Genomic DNA, 21090 nt, shown 5'->3' on the forward strand with positions numbered 1-21090 from the left:
CTGGAGAAAAGCCATGTCACTCCAATCTTCAAAAAGGGCAAGAAGGAGGACCCAGCGAACTACAGGCTTCTCAGCTGCACCTCCATCCCAGGAGAGATGATGGAGCAACTCATTCTGGAGGTCATCATTAAGCAAGTGGAGGAAAAGAAGGTTATCAGGAGTAGTCAACATGGATTCATCAAGGGGAAATCATGCTTGACCAATCTGATAGCTTTCTACGATGGCATGACTAGCTGGGTAGATGAGGGGAGAGCCGTGGATGTTGTATACCTCAACTTCAGCAAGGCTTGACACTGTCTCCCATAACATCCTCATAGGCAAGCTCAGGAAGTGTGGGCTGGGTGAGTGGTTGGTGAGGTGGATTGAGAACTGGCTGAATGGCAGAACTCAGAGGGTTGTCATCAGCGGCGCTGAGTCTAGTTAGAGGCCTGTAACTAGTGGTGTCCCCCAGGGGTCAGCACTGGGCCCAGCCTTCAACTTTTTCATCAATGACTTGTATGAAGAGATAGAGTGTACCCTCAGCAAGTTTGCTGATGACACAAAACTGGGAGGAGTGGTGGATACACTGGAAGGCTGTGCTGCCATTCAGCGAGACCTGGACAGGCTGGACAGTTGGGCAGAGAGGAACCTGATGAGGTTCAGCAAGGCCAAGTGCAGGGCCCTGCACCTGGGGAGGAACAACCTCATGCATCAGTACAGGCTTGGGACGGATCTGCTGGAGAGCAGCTCTGCAGAGAGGGACCTGGGTGTCCTGGTGGATGACAGGTTGACCATGAGCCAGCAGTGTGCCCTGGCTGCCAAAAAGGCCAATGGCATCCTGGGGTGCATTAGGAAGAGTGTGGCCAGTAGGTCGAGGGAGGTTCTCCTCCCCCTCTACTCTGCTCTAGTGAGGCCTCATCTGGAGTACTGTGTCCAGTTCTGGGCTCCCCAGTTCAAGAAAGATGAGGAGCTACTGGAGAGAGTCCAGCGGAGGGCTACAAGGATGACGAGGGGACTGGAGCACCTCTCCAATGAGGAAAGGCTAAGAGAGCTGAGCTTGTTTAGCCTGGAGAAAGCCGAGAGGGGACCTAATATATACTTACAAATATCTGAAGAGTGGGTGTCAGGAGGATGGGGACAGACTCTTTTCAGTGGTGCCCAGTGACAGGACAAGGGGCAACGGGCACAATCTGAAGCATAGGAAGTTCCAGCTGAATGTGAGGAAGAACTTCACTCTGAGGGTGACGGAGCACTGGAACAGGTTGCCCAGGGTGGTTGTGGATTCTCCTGCTCTGGAGATATTCAAGACCCGCCTGGACAAGGTCCTGTGCAGCCTGCTGTAGGTGACCCTGCTTCGGCAGGGAGGCTGGACCAGATGATCCACAGAAGTCCCTTCTGACCCCTAATATTCTGTGATTCTTTGACACAATCTCCCATAACATCCTCATAGAGAAGCTGTTGATGTACAGGCTGGACGTGCAGACAGTGAGGTGGATTAGAAAACTGGCGGAATGGCCAGGCCCAAAGGGTGGTGATCAGTGGCACAAAGTCTAATTGGAGGCCAGTAACTACCAGTGTACCCCAGGGATCAATACTGGGTCCAGTCCTGCTCAACATCTCCATTAATGACATCATGACCGTCTGGCACATCAGCCACTCCTCCCAGTTTCGTGTCATCTGCAAACTTGCTGAGGGTACACTCTGCCTCAACATGCCATCCAGAGGGACCTCGACAGGCTGGAGACATGGGCTGGTGGGAACCTCATAAAAGTTCAACAAGGAGAAAAATCCTGCAGCTGGGAAGAGAACAGTGCCAGGCACCAGTACATGCTGAACAGGTCACCCAGCTGGAAAGCAGCTTGGCAGAAAAGCATCTGGGAGTCCTGGTGGACACCAAGTTGAACGTGAGCCAGCAGTGTGCCCTTGGAGGAAAGAGGGCTAATGGTATCCTGGGCTGCTTTAGACAAAATATTGCCTGCAAGCCAAGGGAGAGGATCCTTCTCCTCTACTCTGCACTTAGGAGGCCACACATGTGTCCAGTTCTGGGCTCCCCAGTATAAAAGAGCCATGGACATACTGGATTGAGTCCAATGAAGGGCCAGTAAGATGATGAAGGGACTGGAGTGTGTCTCTTGTGAGGAAAGGCCAGCCTGGATAAGAGATGGCTTAGGGGGATCTCATCAATGTACATAAATACCTGAAGTCAGGGTACAAAGAGGATCGAGCCAAAGTCTTCTCAGTGGTGTCCAGTGATAGGACCACAGGCAGTGGGCACAAACTGAAAGACAGGAGGCTCCCTCTGAACCTCTGATCAGGAAACACTTTTTTACTGTGAGGGTGATCGAGCACCAGCACAGGTTACCCAGAGAGGTTGTGAAGCCTCCATCCTTGGACATATTCAAACGCAGTCTGGACAGAGTCCTGGCCAACTGTCTCTAGGTGATCCTGCTTGAGCAGGTCAGCTCAGGTAACCTCCAAAGGTGCCTTCCAACCTCAACCATTCTGTGATTCTGTGATCAAGATCTCCTCTTGAAAGCCATAATCTCTGTTCCTTTGTTTTCTTTTGCAGCCTCAAAAGGTCAATATCGTCATATATAGAATTGTAATATTATGAAAATTCATCAGTGATTAAACTTCAAAGAGAAAGAATTTAACTTAAGAAAGATTTTATCCTGTGCTTGTTCCTGGGTCAGTATGCACAACACTTCCCCTCCAACTACAGAAATCTCAGTAAAAGTCTGGAAAACTAGATACGAAAGACCAACATTCAGCAATGCCTTCACTCTTTTTCTTTTTTTTAACAGTGATTGGAAAATGTAAAGCACTGCATCAGTGCTAATTATTATTATGAGATACACACATGCCAACAGAAGTAATCAGTGTAACAAAGCACATTCTCCTAATATGGCACTGCTTCCCACCAGAAAAACCTTGTGTCAGAAAATGAAACCAATCTTTCGTTGGCACCTGTGCCTGGTTGAAACTGGTACGCCATACTGTGAGTGGGCATTGTGCCACCCTAACAGATGGACAAAACTGTAAGCATGCCAAAGAAACAGAGTATTTGCTTCTTTTTTTTTTTAATCTAGAAAAATATAGTGTATCTATACAAAACCAAAAAGGGTTGCTCAGATGGTCCCTCTTTAGGAGTATGTTAAGTCTGCAAACTGAGGCGATTCAATGAAATAACTATATAAACTATAAACAAGCCATGAGGGCTCCTCCGTTTAGACGCTAGACTTAAGTATAAGTATGCCTACAGCAAGTATGCATTCACAAAAGTGTTTTACAGCATGGAATTGACTGATCCGAAATTATGAGCAGCACATTGGTGATATACCTCAGCTCTGTCTTCCTAAATGTTAATCCAGTTTCTTTTGTGAGATCTTATTTTGCAGTGACCAAAATCCACAATTCAATGAAAACAAATTCCTTAGAAGTTAAGGATATGAAGAAAATACTACATTTAGAATACGAAGCTTAGTCTTACTTTAAAGTCAGACTAATAATATCCCAAACAATTATTACCAATTCAGACATTTAAGGCATTCGGCATCTCCTTCTTCAAAGCTAATTGAGCAATTTAGGGCTCAGCCAGGTGACAGGTTGGAGGAGTTTAAGAAGTCACCATCTTCAGGTGAAACCCAGCGATCGATTCTGTGAAAGCAGCTACTCCTTTGAAAGTCAAAGCAAAGTAAGTTATGTTGAGCTCCTGAAAGAAGTTTTAATTTTTAACTGAAATTGTTCACAAGTGCTCATATATTCCATTTATATTCCTTGCCTGCAGGGATGGTATCTTCCGAATAAACTACTACAAATACTCATCTAACCAAGCTCTAAGATTTCCCTGCTTGTGAATTGCTAAGCAAAGTCCACCGTTAGAATTAACTTAAACCTGAGATCTCCTTGTGTGTCTCCAAATGTACATACTACTGCAGCTCAGCTCAGTGTTTCACTTAATAATGAAATCACAATAGCAAATGCCATTCCTAAACATACCCAAGCGTCTTAAACTCATTACCTATACGCTACAGTAAAGGGACCATCTATCCCTGAATTACGCCATGTTGGACAAGCAAAATTTAGCACTAATTCTACAAAAAAAATTGTTTCTCCTCTGCCCACTAAGACAATTAAATTGTTCGCTTTTCCACATACAACTATTCCCTCTCAGTATATTCAAATACGAACAACAGGGCACACAGTTGAAAAATCAGGCCCCTCATGTTTAAAAATAGTAAATACCTCTCAACAAATTGCAAAATAGCTAACGAATTCCCCATATCCTAACAACGATCTCTTTCACACAGGAGACTTAAACATTTCCAGTCTATAGGAAAACTTCCATAATACAAACCTCCAATATTCACAAAACTCATCACTACAATCTACTTCATACATTTGATTAAATTAGCAATGAACTAGTAGACGATTAACAGGCGACTACACAGAACATAATAAAACAGAAACATACACAACCATAACAGAGTCATTTTTAGAAGTCATACCATATAAGCAAACAGTTGATAGCCCCGATCCCCTATTTAATATCCACGCCAGTATTATTCACATGAAGAAAATATCATGAACTCATGATTTTGTATCACTCGGAGATCGCCAAAGCAGATGGCAAATACAAGCAACTGGATCACTGTCAAGGTTGAAGACAAAGGCAAAATGAATACTACAGCAATTTTAAAACGCCTTATGAATTCCCAGAGAAGCTGCATCACAATTCAACAAAGTTAATAACCCACAATTCCCTTCAGAACATACCTAAACAGTTGTCAGCTCTTGCTGTCTCCAAAGCCTATGCAGTGGATTTGTCCCCACAGTTGTGTTTTAAAACAGCAGGACAGAATGAGAACAACAGATTAGTTCCTTGCAAATATAAACGTTATCCTATCAAAGATGGTAACATGAGGAACTGTATATTGGGAAAAAGTAACAGAAGTCTGTTCTTTAAACTATATGCATGTATTTTAAATGTTTGTTCTTTACCTATATTCAGAGTGAGATCAGCTTACATTTGGAACTAAAACAGTTTTTGCCGTCTTTGACTCCCTCAATCTATGCAGAATCACACTCTGTTAAAAAGGTCTTTACTCCTTATTTATCCTATTATTTGTGAATGGCTAGAAGAATTGTTCACAAGAGCAGAAAATTCATACTGCCAAAATGGAGGCATCCAAGGGTAAAACTTCATATTTACTTTAATACAACAAAACTTTACTACAGCCACTTCACCATATTTGGTTACCTTTTCCTAAAGCCTTTCATACAAACATAGAATCACAGAACAGCCCAGGTTGGAAGTGGCCTCCAGAGATCATCTGGTCCAACCTTTTGTGGGAAAGGAAGCCCGGATGAGATTGCCTAGTATTCTCTCCAATTGTGTCTTAAAAACCTCCAGTGATGAGGACTCTGCCATGTCTCTGGAGAGGTTGTTCCAGTGATTGATTGTTCTCACTGTAAAAAATTTCTTTCTTACATCAAGGTGAAACGTCTCCTAGTACAGCTTGTACCCACTGCCCCTTGCCTTCTCAATGTGGCTCCTTGTGAAGAGCAAGCCTCCGTTCTCGTCGTAGCTGTCCTTTCCAACGCAGACACTACCCTTTCCTATACAGACACTAATGTTCAAACAGCTGCCGGATGGGTTGGACCAACCTCCCCATCCCAAAGCAAAAAAATTATAGCAACGGGAGAAGGTAAAACCGGTTGTGATGGCTGGCAGGGGTTCAGTTGGAGGATACATGGGTACAGTGGGGAACAGGACTGCCGCTTGCAGGGACCATGACAAGCTGGAAGAATGGGCTGACAGAAGCCTCATGAAAATCAAAGACCATGAAAATGCAACAGTCCAGGCTGCCTAGGCAGCAGCTCTGCAGAAAACATTTTTGCAACTCACCTGGCTAAGGCCCCAAGCAATCTGATCTATCAAGTTAACTCTGCTTTAAGCTATTGGACTAGAGATGACCTCCACAGCTTCCTTCTGACCTAATTTGCTCTATGATCTATGATACAAGGAACCTAGATTGCTTCATTTTAGCAGCCGCCTGCACTTCTGCCCAACTGAAGTGACAACGCACCCTAAGTTACAAGCCGCGCCTTCCTAAGCTTCTACACAACGGGGGAATTCTGGTACCTCTAGAAGATGACTGCAAGCGTCTAAGATAAGCTGTTCCTCTGACTGGCCATCAAAAAGTGTCTGTCTCCTTCCACTGACTACACAGAAGGGGTAGGCAGAACAGGCTTTTAAGTTGCATGCTGAAGTTATGTGCTTAAGGTGACAAAGCAGGGAAGCTTCCTGAAGGTTCAGCCAGTAAAGCCTGAGAATACCACATACATAACACTTACAGGGTGAAATGCAGCTGGCTTACGAGGCTGGTGGTCAAGTTTGTAGAGATACTGGTGGTGGAGACAATCTGGGATTCATCTCAGAGTACTGAAGGAGCTAGCGGATGTTATAGCAGGACCCCCCTCAATCATCTACCAAAAGGTCTTGGGAATCTGGGGAGCTCCCTGATGACTGGAAACTGGCCAACGTTATCCCAATCTAAAAAAAGGGCATGAGGGAAGTTCCAGGGAACTACAGACCTGTTAGCCTAACCTCAGTTCCTGGAGAAAAATATGGAGAAGATTATACTGAGTACCACTGAAAGGCATTTAAAGAATAACACACTCCTCAGGCACCATCAACATGGCTTCACAAAGGGCAAGTCCTGCTTAACTAATCTGATCTCCTGCTACAGTAAGGTCACCTGCCTCATGGATGAAGGGAAGGTGATGGGTGTAGTTTTTCTGGATTTTAGTAAGGCTTTTGATACTGTCCCTCACAGCATCCTTCTGGACAAGCTGTCCAGCTGTGGGATGTGCAGATCCACAGTGTGCTGAGTGAAGAACTGGCTGAAGGGCAGGGCTCAAAGGATTGTAGTGAATGGGGCTACATCTGGCTGGTGACTGGTCACCAGTGGTGTTCCTCAGGGTTCAGTTCTAGGACCAGTGCTGTTCAATATATTTACCAACGGTCTGGATGCAGGAGTTGAATGCACCATTAGCAAGTTTGCTGAGGATACTAAACTGGGAGGTGCTGTTGACTCTCTTGAGGGACAGGAGGCCTTGCAGAGGGATCTGGACAGATTGGAACACTGGGAAATGATTAATGGGATGAAATTTAACAAGTCAAAATGCTGGATTCTGCACCTAGGGTGGAGTAATGCTGGGCACAAGTATAAATGGGGAGAGGAGAGGCTGGAGAGCAGCCCTGCAGCAAGGGACCTGGGTGTGCTGGTCGGCAGCAGGCTCAATGCGAGCCAGCAGCATGTCCTGGCAGCCCAGAGGGCAAACCCCATTCTGGGGTCCATCAAACACAGCATAACCAGCCCGTCAAAAGAGATTATTATCCTGCTGTGTTAAGTGTTGGTGCGGCCTCACCTGGAGTACTGTGTGCATTTCTGGGCCTCACAATTTAAGAAGGATGTGAAGGTCCTTGAATGCGTCCAGAGGAGGGCAACAAAGCTGGTGGAAGGGCTGGAAGCAATGTACTATGAGGAGAGGCTGAGGGGCAACCTCATGCTCTCTACAGCTTCCTGAGGAGGGGAGGTGAAGAGGAAGGTGCTGGTCTCTTCTCCCTGGGATCCAGTGACAGGACTTGTGGGAATGGTTCAAAACTGTGCCAGGGGAGGTTCAGACTGGACATCAGGAAGCATTTCTTTACGAGAGGGTGGTCAAAGACTGTAACAGGCTTCCTAGAGAGGTGGTCGATGCCCCAAGCCTGTCAGTGTTTAAGAGGCACTTGGACAATGCCCTGAATAATGTGATTTAACTTGATCAGCCCTGAACTGGTCAGGCAGTTGGATGGGATGATTGTAGTAGGTCCCTTCCAACTGAAATACTCTATCTCACCCACCTTTCTTTTACAAATGCACGATTTTCACAGCAAGAAACATCCAGGATGAGTAATGAATCTCACCCAGGCATTTCAAAATCAGTTTTCACACCAGAACCGTTCCGCCTTGAAACCTTGACTCCGAAATGTCTGGGTTTTGGCACATTTCTTATCGGCCTGCAGCAAATCATGTAAGGTTCAGAGAAAAGAAATACTCTGAAGATTGGGGTCTTCCCTTTAGGCTCCATGCAAGATCTGCTAAAGAACTTATTAGTGCTCTTCACAGTGCTGGAAACAACTTCTCATTCTCTCATTTAGGACATGCCAGATAGGATCTGCAAGAACCTGAAACTGCCACCAAGCTACCCAAAATGAGGAAATTGCTGGGAGAGACTCAAGTATGTAACTTGGATACAAATTCTTGAATACAAAGAAAGTCTAAATTTCTTTAAGAAGTTGCTGAGGGAAAAGCAGGCAATGAAGGTGACAGTAAACATTGAAAACTGATCTGAAAGACAAAAGGCACAACTATGCTGGCAGACTGTAGTTTTCCTCAGCAAATACGCTTAAGAGACACAGCTCTGACACTATTATGAGGTAATGTGCAACAAAAAATACTAAGTGCTACTTAATATCTTGTCTTCACAACATTTTCCTCCTTCTGTATCAATGACAACAATTTCAGTACAAGAATACTATTAAAATCACACTGACTGCTAAAAGCTATCAAACTGGCCTTCGCAAATTGTAGAAGCACTCAGAATATCTCTAACCAGAGTACACATCACATTTGCACCATTCCCGAGATGTCTTCCATAACAAAATAATTACAGAGTCCTATATAAGGTTATTTTGATTTGTCTAATTTACTCTGGCACTAACAGAAGAAACGTTAAAGCACAATCACACCCAGTAAAATAGGTGAGAAAAGAATAAATGAGCAAGCAAGATTCCAAGGCCAATTTTCATCAAGAAATTATTCATTCAGTTGAAAGAAATGAAGCCTACTCAAAGGGGAGAAAAAATATCACAAGTGAACAGTCATCATCATAAGTATCATCTGAAGTGGTGAAGATTAAGTTAAATTTATGATATCAGCTGTAGAAATATGCAAAATAGTTCTAAACAATCTAAACTCAATTAGCAGGAGCTATTCACAGCATCTTGGAGCTCACTGTGGACGAACTTACCCCCATCAGCCTACACTAAGGTCTGTGACGCCATTCACAACTGTTGTTAAGCTAGACCATTCAAGGCCAGCTCTCAGGCACCTCTGTAACACACTGTCAACTGCTTCAACATTACAGGCCATGCCTATTGAACTGATGTTATACAAGCTCTTCACAACACAGCTCTTCATGGGTTCACCAAATGGCTCCAGTATTTTCTGTGATGAGGCACATTCAGATACCAGATTGCACGTCCTGCATAGTTCCTCATAATCATGAACTGATGTATTCTTGTGTGTTTATTTAACAGAGCCCCAAGATAATTTCTCCACAACTGTATCTGAACTGCCAACTTGCATTCCGATCAAATAATACAACAGATCTAAAAGCTCACTTGAAAAAATTTCTATGAAGGAATTGTTCATGTTAAACACAGCTGTCTTAGAAAAGCTCTATGAGTAACACTATATTCATCAAGTGTATGCCAGCACTTGCATATTGCAGGAATTTAGAGGGCTTACTCATATGAATAATTCTTTACAATTCATTAAAAATACAAGTAATGTTCCTAAAGTTCTTTCCCAGTTAAGCAATCCCAACATAATGGCATAAAGTGTACTAAAATATTTCAGAATACAGATTTGTAGGTTTGATTTGTTTCTGAAATACTTATCGAAATATTTCTTTATGCTCATAAACAATAAAACATTTAACAAATAAGACTATTACAAAATAGACTTACCTTAAAATAAATTCTTAGTATTTAATGGGAATTACAGACAGCAACCCTTCCAGTTCTTCTAACAATAAATACCTGCTAAAGTAGCTTTTTTTAAAATGTTTTATAAGGGTATAAACATTAATAAATTCGAACCACATCAAGTTGACATTTTTAGTTTTGCTATACTTCACTGAAATGTATGAGTGCAGAAAATACACACAATATAAAATTAAAGGAGCAAACAGAATGCTTACTTTCTCTAAATGCTTTACAGTAGCCAAGGAATGACAACAAGAAGAACAGGGCACACAGTAGGTCTGCTCTGCCAACAATACCGGCAACCTTAAAAAAAAAAAAAAAAAGGGAAAAAAATTTCAGATTACCAGTTTTTATTCTTAAAAAGCCTAAGATAAAGCTACACACATATACAGAAAGTGAAATGTATAAAAGAATACCATTGTATCACTTTTTTTTTTTTTAACCTGGTTTACTGGATTAGTGATACCCAGTTTTCTAAGCCGCATCGTAATTTTGATTGGGTTTTGCTTAGTATCAACTAGGTCAATGATTTGGCTTTAATTTATGAAAAACTGCTGTTTTAAGACACAAAGGACCTTACTGAAGAAAATGTAGACTCTGCTCCATTCCATCTGTTTTTTGGATCAGGTTGCCTTTCAGTAGAACTCCTAGCAAACATTCTGAACCCCAACAAAACTGACAGCTCTGCTGGAATGCAAATCAAGACTGTCCACTGTCGGAAAACAAGTCAGCCTTCACACTGCAGTCTGAACACTCAGAATGGACACAGAGCTTCCAACCTGCACAATCAGAAAAAAAATTTCCCCTTCCAGCAGTTTTTTGTAATTGATTGCATTAGAGCTACCTCCAACTGTATCTTGTAACAGAAGCCGTACTAATGAAAAAGAAACCGAGAAGTGCATTCTGGGACCTCTGTACTCCAGATCTGTGTCCACCTATTTAAATCAAGAGCATTCTCAGGGCCACCAATCAGCTTTGATTCAAGCCCTTAAACTGTACTTACAACAACTTGCTGAGACACAGCATGACGCATTCTTGGATCTTCACTCCTCAAACACACAAGTGTCAGGATATACCATGATTTTTTTGTGGAACTCACGACACTGGGGGGGTGGCAGGGCCCTCATGTCGGGACCTCACTAGAACATACACCCAGAGCAAAAATCATGGAAACACTCCTTTGTTTTCAGTCTAGCTTTACTCCCCAGAGTGCTGGGTTTCGTGTTTCCAGGAAAAGATGTACACAGAGGCCTTTGAAGCAGGGCAGAACAGCTACAGGGTTTTTCTTTTTTAATGCACTTTCTGAGGTGATGGTTCAGGGACAAAAGCAGAAACTTTGGTTCTTGTGTAGTACACCAGTTGTCCCATTTTGTGAGCGGAACAGAAAGAGGAAAGTAAAAAGATAAACTGTACCTTCATTTTGTTTACAGGCACCTGCTAACTCTCCCTTAGGAAAAGGGCATTGTTTTGTGTCAGTCTGACACGATGGAACAACTATTTCTAAATAACAACAGAGAAGGAAAGAGAAGCATCGAGGCATGACAGTAGGACTGAATCCACTGAAGAGACTCGCTCCCACTTTACCCTCAGCTTCACTGGAGCACTGTAAAATGAGAAACTGCTGGACTCCTAAATTCAGTTCAGGAAAACTTCTTGATTTATCTGAAGCCACGCACCTATCTTTCCTGCTTCTTTTTCTATCTTATCGAGGAATTACGAGAATTAACTTAATAGCTGTGCAGTGCTTTGAAATGTGAAAATAATGAAGTGTCATTCTGTTTCAGGAGCTGCTCTCAGCTAGTGAGGTAACAGTAAAGGTGAACTGAGACAATTGTGAAAATAAATGCCAACTTGTTACAACAAAGAGATTACGGGGCTAATAACACATATATGGCCTCAGATGACTCCAACAGTACAATGTTATCTCAAATGTAGGATCAGGCCCATAGACTCTGGTAATAAGGTAAAAAAAAAAATCCAGTTAGTTTTAAAATAGTATCAGGTATATTCTTACATCCGTGTTTCATTTAGTATTTCATCACTCAAGTGCTACTATGAATTAACATTTTTTGGAAGAGAGAACTACACCACAAGAGTGTTTACTTGTAGGTAGAAAAAATGATAACGACAGATGTTTTTCTTGCATAGGTACTGAAAGCATTAAACTTTCCAAGATCTGTTTTACATGACAGTTTGTTTTGTGCTGTATATAACAAAATCCAAAGCAGCAACAGAGAGATTCTTCACAATTTTATGTCAAAATATGTCATCTCATTTCAAAACCAGGGTGTCATGATACTTAAAACTCACAGCTTTTAAATAACGAGAAATGCTTTTTGAGGAGATGCTGCCTGACACACACTCACGTTAGAACCATAGCAGTGTCACGACTGCTACAATGCAGCAAGATTTATTATTTACTGTGTAAATGATTAGAGAGGCCTTTGTTCGCTCCTGGATCCTCGAAGCGACATGGTGTGTAACCATGCTACTTTTTTCCTCCTCTTCCAATGCTTGCACAAAGCATACACAAGTATTCAAACCTCGCATGTGCAAGCAGACCGCATCACTTGTGATTTATTTGACATGACCAAGGTCTTACTAACATTTGCCTGCTGATTTAAATATATTTTTTGGAGTCAAATGGAATGAAGAATAAAATTATGCATATTGATAGAGTCAATAGTAAGTCTACTACAAAGTTAAGACTCAAGTGAGATTTCTCTTCACACGTCAGAACATCAAAAGCACTGAAGACCTGTTTTACTTCACTTTGGCATCTAGAACTGGTTTTGAACAACAAATACTAGGGGCCTTTCCGACACTAGGACAATGTGCTCTCCCTAAGAAGCTATTCTGCAGGCAAGCAAACACCAGATAATGATTGGCAGAATGTTTTAGCCGCAGTGTCAAATAAGGTGCCAAATTGCTAATACATAACTTTGCACCATCTCTAGGTTTCCAATACATGCAGGGTCCCCAGTCAGCTGAGAGGCATAGCTTTCCGTAACCTCTTTCCCATCAATCATGTGCAAAGCAAATGAAAATAAGCCAAACCCATGGCATATTGCAAATAAATGAAAAATCAGTGCCATATATATAGAATAAGGTGCACTGAGGATTCAGTGTTCATTACTAGCAGGAAGATCAAAATTAGAACTTTTTCAGTAGCTCAGTCCTTCCAAGCTCTAAAAAAACAGAAAAGATTCCTGCATTGTGATTATTTTATATTTCATTTATTCATTATTACAAGATCAAGCAATCAGGGACCACATCCAGCAAGCCCACCTGCAGAAGGTCATAAGATTTTCTTAGCTTGGAGTGCAAAAGAGTTTTTTTAAGAGAACCACTTCCTATTCACTAGAATTTCCACACAAGGACTTTGATCTTTGATGAGGTATTTTAATTGGTAGCTATGCATATGCCATGTTTCTATTCTGCATCTTTACAGCTTCAACTTCCAGCCACTGTTACGCTTTTGTCTGTACTACTAAAGTGCCCACTACTATCAAACATGTGTTCCCCATGTACATAATTACAGATTCTGATTAAAAAAAAAAATCCTTTAATCTTCTCCTTCATATTAAAAATATACACCCATGGAGTTCAGTCTCTCATGACACGGGACAATTTCCAGTCCTTTAATCATTTTCATGGTTCTTCTGAGCCCTCTCCATTTTTCCCAACGTCCTCCTTGCAGCATGGATTCAAAACTGGATGCAGTATTCTAACACAGTCACACACAGAGTTCACGTAATGTGCCTACTCCAATTTTCTATCTCCTTGCTTTTTTATCAAAGCAAATGGAAATGAAAAGTGGTTATGCATTTGCATTCAGTTTATCTTCCATTCTCCTTTGCTGCTCACAAGCTAATGTTTCTAGTAATGAATTCTTAATCCAGTAATTAGGGAAACTCTGTAGTTTAGGGCTATCCTTCTTTAGTTTTTGTACTTAAATGATTTAATTTATCTTCCTTAATAAGGTCCAGCCCTGTGGAATTACAAGCTTTTGGACATACTAACCATAATATTTGACTGTTCTCATAAGACACATACCAAGAGAAGCGTTAAGAATATAAAAGCAATGTATAGAGAGTAAGGCTATGTCAGAACTAATTAGTCAAGATGGTCAAGAACTTCTAAGACATAAATCATTGGAGCTCATTATTCGGTACTTACACATTCGGTGTGCACTGGATGTGCAGCAAACAGCAAAGCAGCTAGAAGAGATGTCTTTGGAGCCAGGTTTAGCCTTCTTCCTTTATTACTGAATTGCAGTCCACCCAGTAAAATCGAGAACACATCAACCATCAACACTGAGATAGTACAATGCAGTATTATATTGATGACATGGAAACCAGCTGGGTAGAAGCCTCCAGCAAAAAGGTAATTAATTCTATATAGGAACAAAAAAGGTAAGGCTAGGAATTACATCAACAGCTTAAGACATGCAAACAGAACGTCTGAACAACCCCATAAGAAGATCATGTTAGACACACACACACAAAAAGGCTGAAAAATACCAGCAAACCCCAGCACGCATAGTATTACCACTTAGCCACCACAGCAGGCTAGAAACAATGTCTTGATCTGTACTCAAAGGTATTCGTCTGGGATACCATATTCAGCATAATATCTGCCCTCTCCAAAGACATACATTAATGCTATTATGTTAATCATACTTATGGTTACTTAGAACTGGCTTTTGGTCAGCAACATAACTTCAATACTGCAATGCAGGCATGTCCTACAGGTAAACAACCCAGCCTACCGGAGGGATACCCTTGGGTTTAAGAGAAACTATGTCCAAAAACAATCCGATTAAATCATTTTAATTAAAATCCACACAGTGAGGAAAGTAATACGTACTGAGACTATGATTTCCACTGACATTCTAGCTGAAAAACATCCTAGCATTTGCACTGACGATACGGAAACCACCTGTGTAAAATCCAGTATCAATCCAGAAAGTAATTACTTAGCACATCTTAGTAACTAATTTGTGAGACTGGTTAGAGAGGTTTCATGCAAGTATTAGAACCAGAAGGAAGTGTAAGTGAAAATTTAGTCTAAAATCCTATTCAAGATAGGAACTCTGTGGTAAAATGGAGAGGGAGAAGAAAAGGGAGAAACACCTTGCTATTATCTGTATACTTCTATCAGTACGTGACATATAGAGAAACTTAGTTTGGATAGGGGATTTTATATACTTCATTTGGTCAGCCTGTACCTAGCTTAAGTGAAATCTATTAAAAAACCCTAACCTACTATAAATGTGATACACATAAAAGTTGGAGCTTAGGGAAATTAAGAAAAACAATTTCTTACTTGTGAAAATAGCATTTTATGGACCATCTCCACATGTTCATCTACATTTTCAGATATAGTAATGACTGTATCCTAGTTCACTCTTTAAACTAACCAAGATGTTACTAGAGATGGAATATACCACTGAGACCTTGAAAAGAAAGGAAAGCATGTGCTATGTAATGTACTGAAAGCGTTAATAGGTTTAAGACTGACACATTCTATTCAGTTGTGTATTTTCCTTTATGAAAATGTGAAGAAAGCCCAACAGACAGTGAAACCCACAGTGCTAAGTACTTAAAACACTGACACTGCACTCAAGAGTCAAAGTTTTTGCTTGAATATGAGGACTAAGAGTGGGAATACTTCTTCCACCATCACTTAGTCCCTGGCTTAGACCAGACAACTGCAGAACCAGTGTCAGGTCCCCATCCACAACACTGAGTCACATGGGGAAAATAAAGAAGCTTAAGACTGAGTCTGCAAAGATTCTCTGCATTACTGTGGCAAATTTCTACACAGTTTACTGCTTGCTCAAATCTTTGTGCAAAAAACATGAGCTAAGTATCTACAGAAGTAATCCTCAAACCGTTAGTTATCTGAGAAAACCAGCAAGCTATATATACAGGCAGACATCTCTCTCACTAGGATTCTCTGACACAAACACTCACTTGAAGTTAGAATATCAGGGGGGAAGAGATGGGAAGACTATTCAGTGACCTAGCGGCAAAAGGCTGCAGCAGATGGATGCTATTTATAAAAAATCATTTGACAGGTCACGAGGAAAACAGAGAACAGAAACTACAATAGCAGTGTATGTGGCAGCATGGTGAAGTGAAAGGAATGTACACCTCCTAGTTCTTTGATGTTGTGACCTACATACTGAACCATACTGCCCCTAGAACCAAGGTATATAAGAGTATAAGATGGAATCTCTGAAAGGTACACTGAAATACAGAATGTCAAAATAATGTATACTTTGGAAAAGAAACAATCTGAAAATTAAAACTCAATTTGAGGTTAAGGTAGTGAACAGGAAAACTGTATTCAGCAGAGGTACCTTTCAGATACTTTGTCTCTCTCCTTTCCTGTTGCCTCCTCCCAATAATCAGTTGAGCCAATATATGTTAAAAAAATTCAGAGCTTGAGCAAAAAGACAGGTCTTACCTGAAAGTTAGGACAGTTAGTGGTCTATATGACTTATGACTGGTATTGCTGCTGAGTTTGCTACCCCAAAAGTCATGATGCCACAGGTCACCAAGTGGGGTTTCTGCCCTGAGGTCCTGAAAGGAAACATCATAAATTACCAGATTCTTAACATTTCTGTTTTGTTCAGAGCAGCTAACATACAAACAAGTTCTAACTAATACAAGCTCATGCTAACACAGACACAGAAGGTGTTCTGTTGGCCCACTACTGACATTTGACAAGGTATCCAAGTCGGCAACAAAGATCACATCTTGGATGCACGTCATCATAAGGGCCAAGATGCTTGGGCTCTGTAAGTAGGTGTAACCACATGAAACTTAGTAGAGCTACGTGTATTCATATCACTTGATGATCTGGTCAATAGCCGAGATATGAAACACATAAAAAACCCCCTTTATCTTACAGTTTTGTAAAAAGTCTTTAATTTTAGGTCTAGGTTATCTTGTGAAGAAGGTCAACTACACACTGCTACAAATAGCCGTTTTTTTACCAGTGTCAGTAGCACAACTACTAACAAAAGCATGAAAGCAAGCAGACTAAAGATAGAAAACAACAACTAGCTCTTTTTGAAGCCTTACTTTGCACAGGGCACTACTCAAATAGCTTTTTTTAAAAAAAAAATAAATTAATACATGAAATCAAGTATCAATATCTCTATATACTGCTCTAGAAGACTGATAGTGGAAGACAGAAAAGTAATGAATTATTTTAATTTGGGGTGGAGTAGGAGACTATTAAAAAAACCACTGCAAAGTCTACGCTTACCTTTTATCTTAAAGACAAGCTGATAATGGAAAAAATCCAAATAACCTAGACTACTGAATGAAAAACATACACTTCGGAGAGGAAAAAATAAGGACCTTGGTAACACCTGCCTCAGTGTTCTGCAAGGACAAGCTAGGAAGCTCAAACTAATACATTCATCTTCTATTTGAGCCTCTTCTCCTGATTCCCTGAGGCAATTAAATACCAATTTATGCTATAGAAAATGTGCAGGTTCAATACATTTAAGACAGAACCTAAGAACAAAATTGTACTAGTGAATGAACAGCTTTCGTACGAGTGCTGGTACTATACCTGCAATCAACCACAAGTTACTCTACCCCTACCTTCTCCCTTGAAATTGTTCAAGAGACCAACAAACCAAAGCAGATTAGTAAGCCAATACAAACATAAGTAAGCAGACAAACCGGGTTGCTAAACCCATGAAAGGTCTTACAAAGCCAGGTGTCCCATGTCTTATTCCTCCTACATCTTCATCTACTTACAAGCTTCTCACATCACAATACCCTTGGTTCACTAACTCCAGTTCCTCTCAAATGGTGCTACCATCTCACTTGCTTCTATACTACCTTGAGTACCTCCTGTGGTCTCCAGCACCTTCCATCCCATCCTTAGCTAGCATTTCTGGTCTGCCAAGGCAAGAGAGAACACACGCCACTGCTAGTCCCAAGGTACAGCCAAATGTCTGGGCCATGCTCACCGGCTGCTGCTAAACTGAACTTAAAATAACTCAATTTTTCTTGCTTCTCTCTTCACACATTCTACTTTTCATCCATCCAAAAATAAAAAAAATATCCAGGAAGAGATTTATTTTTATCACTTGACCATATTTGGCCAGTATTAGACAACCACTCAAAAAAAAAATTAGAACAAGGAAGTAGGCTAAAAATCCCAGCACACTGTCAAATGAAGTGAAGAATTCTCTAATAGTTTACTAATCTACAGGAAGAAAACAAAGCAGGTAGCACTGTAGTCTTGGAAAAGTCCTGTACTGCAGCTGTGAATTAAGGCATTCTCAGGAAGAAATCTTAAGAAACCAAGACTCACAGGGGATCATATTTGGGCTTAAGAATTAGGAAGGTGCAAAATTTCTTCACTTTCTCACAGATGTTTCTACTACCATGCAAGAGCTACAAATTTCTTTCTCCTTCCAGCACTGCAATTTTGGCCTTGGGCACCTAAATTCCTGTTCCATTCCTCCCTGGTATGCACAAGCCCTAAGGGTCTTAATCTGACTCTCAGAGCAGAATTGCACTCAACCAGCAGCCCACTAAATCAATCAACACACCCTGCTTTCCCAGGGGCAAGCTGGGACTGGGTTGTACACCAGCATCTGCTGAAGTCTCTATGCTCTGCAGGAGACAGTGTTAGTGGGCGTTGTGGCACTCAGATGGTTTTTGCAACCAACAGCACTGCCCCTTAAGTACATATGCCAAAGAAAGGGACTGTGAAAGAAAGACTTTTATTCTAATATTAAAATTTTAAAAGTATGTCTTCTATGACACAGATGGTCTTCAATAACTTGAGATGGGAAATGTATTTCAGATGTGCAAGGCTAGATTTCCCCTTTCATCAAAATCAGTCTTCTTTTGTACTCCATAGGAAGAACGCAGGAAAAGCTGAATACATGGAATTACTTAGTGATTAGATTATACTTCCATATGACCTAAAAATCTTCAGTCATGTATCTTGCCCTTGTATCCCAGTTCTGTGAGAAAAAGTTTCTTACATTAATTTTCCCCTCTCAGTGAACTTACCCTAAACCAGGAATGGTTAGCTCTAAGAGACACAGCTGTTTAAAAGTTACATATGATTTTCTCTTTAAGAACTGCAAGCAGATATCAAAGAATCTCTAAATATTTGATTAGCAGCAGCTTACAGACAGCAGAGTTCAATACTTGAAGAAAGGTCAGTTTTTCTATATAAAGGCTTACGGAAATGACACATTGTGTCTGAAGCTCCTCCTAATTCAACTGTTCCGTCTTGCCAAGCTAGTAAATAAACAAAGATTAAAGTTACTGTTGTATATCAGTCAAAATGCTGCTTAAAATGACAAGAAAGCATCTGGAAAACAGCCTTGAGCCCCAACAAAATCTAATACCAGAATGTTCCACAATACAGCAAGCATGGGGTCAATTAACACTGTATCTTTTGCTAAAAGAAAATCCTGAAAGATTGGTGTGGTGGTGGGAACTAGTAGCTTAACAAAAAGGTCACTGTGTGGTACCCAAGAAAATACTGGTATAGTAATGCTCAGTAAATCTACAAAATTACTTCACCTGCTGTCTCTCCTATTGAATGGGTATAAAATATGCTATACTTTGTTTAATAAACTGTGCCTTTGCTAGAAACTCTCTCTTCCCATTAAAATGGTAAACTCATCGTCTCTGCATTTTTCTTGTGGATTTTGTATTACCATATTCCATTTTTTTATTCATATGACCCCTGTGTTAAAATGATATCGTCACAAAAATCTCATTTGATTTCTAGGGAATAATACACGATTTTGATGTGAAAAACAGAATAAGCCTCACAGTTTTTCAAACCTACAGACTAGGTATGAAGTAATCTATGTAAGCATTGGTTGAATTTCTCAGCATTGCCAACAGCTATAATCCTGGTGCAGGCTGCTGTGTTGCACAGATAAATTGAAACACTTCAAAAGTGAAGACCACAAGAAATGGAGAAAGATTACAAGTGTGGAAATTGCGCATGAACAAAACAACCTGCCTTGTTTCAACATCAGTCTTCTGTTCATTCTTTCAGGAAATTGAAATATTATAACTGTGCCCCAAATAAAACTTTGCAGAATGAAACATTGCCAAGAGCTGTGTAATTTAAAATATAATGCTTCTCAAAAAAAAAAAAAAATTGCTGTAGTTCTTAATTTGTCTATAGTATTCTCTTAGAAGTGTTGAAATTTATTTCTGATTTGGCAGATGTATTTTCCCCCCATACATCTATAACTCAAGGTATGATGACTTACATAAGCATAATACAAATTTGTCTAAGGAAACAGTAATTCTGCGGGATTCTAAAAGGCACATTGCGGTAAGCTGCCTCTAAATCTCATGCAAGGCCAAAAAAAAAGTGAACTGTGTTCTTCTAGCAGTTTGAGTCTCCCGATTATCCTCCCTGTAACCCCATGGCTTCAGGAAAACAGAACCAACAGATGAGGGTGGCTCTTTTTACCCTGTGCTTCTCTTTCCAAGCATTTAACAAGTACCTTTCAGAACAGCTTAAGAGCTGTCACACCAGGACTCACCTATGAGCACAGGCTCACTAACTCACTCACTCACTGCCACACGTGATTCTATGCAGTGTCTCAGCAACTGAAGACACTCAACTCAAAATCAAAAGAATCTTAGCTAGAGGTTTGAGTCACATGTTAATTTCCAAGCATTTCAAGGACTGTTCATTGCACGTATGATCATTTTAAAACAGAGCACAAGAACACTCTGCCTCTATTTAAAAAAATATACTGTTATCACAGGAACTTTAGCTGGGGAAGGCGCATAGGAAAAGGAAGCTTTCCTTGCTCCTGTAACATTTTTATGGTATAAACCACAGCTGGAGAACGCCTGCACCCTCACTTAGTGATGCATCGTGTATCCTGCAAACAGAGTAAGTTTATTCATTGGGCTTATTCATCTGTCACCCTGAGAAGATAATGAAAAAAAATATCCTGTTAACATCAGCAGGTATTAGAAAAGTCTACTGCATACTCTCACTGACTGGGAAACAAAGCATAAAATTAGATCTATATGCAGTCTTGATGTACAGGTACCCTGTGAATAAGTGTTACTAAACATCACATCCAAATTTGCTGCAACCCTAGTTAATGCTTTCTTACATGGCAAGCAGACAAAGCCCATTTGGTATGGCAAAAAGAGATCCCTTCCCCTTGACCAGATATCAACACTTGTAAGCAGAGCATCTTGCTTGCAAAAGAATCAGAGGGGACACATTCTGATGGAAAAAAAAAAAAAAGCTGT

General features: G+C 40.7%; 1 protein-coding gene across 1 annotated transcript in view; it reads right to left on the reverse strand.

Moving 5' to 3' along the window:
- The window catches only part of TMTC4 (transmembrane O-mannosyltransferase targeting cadherins 4), a 61390-nt gene that overhangs the window by 37458 nt on the left and 2842 nt on the right, over positions 1 to 21090 (reverse strand). The window contains exons 3-5 of the mRNA XM_075424265.1: positions 16271 to 16386; positions 13976 to 14192; positions 10012 to 10099 (exon numbers count right to left, since the gene is read on the reverse strand). Coding sequence (XP_075280380.1) covers positions 10012 to 10099; positions 13976 to 14192; positions 16271 to 16386 — 421 coding nt within the window. The remainder of the gene's footprint in view (positions 1 to 10011; positions 10100 to 13975; positions 14193 to 16270; positions 16387 to 21090) is intronic.

Source organism: Opisthocomus hoazin, chromosome 1 (genome assembly GCF_030867145.1).
Source record: "Opisthocomus hoazin isolate bOpiHoa1 chromosome 1, bOpiHoa1.hap1, whole genome shotgun sequence".
In the NCBI taxonomy this organism is placed as follows: domain Eukaryota; kingdom Metazoa; phylum Chordata; class Aves; order Opisthocomiformes; family Opisthocomidae; genus Opisthocomus; species Opisthocomus hoazin.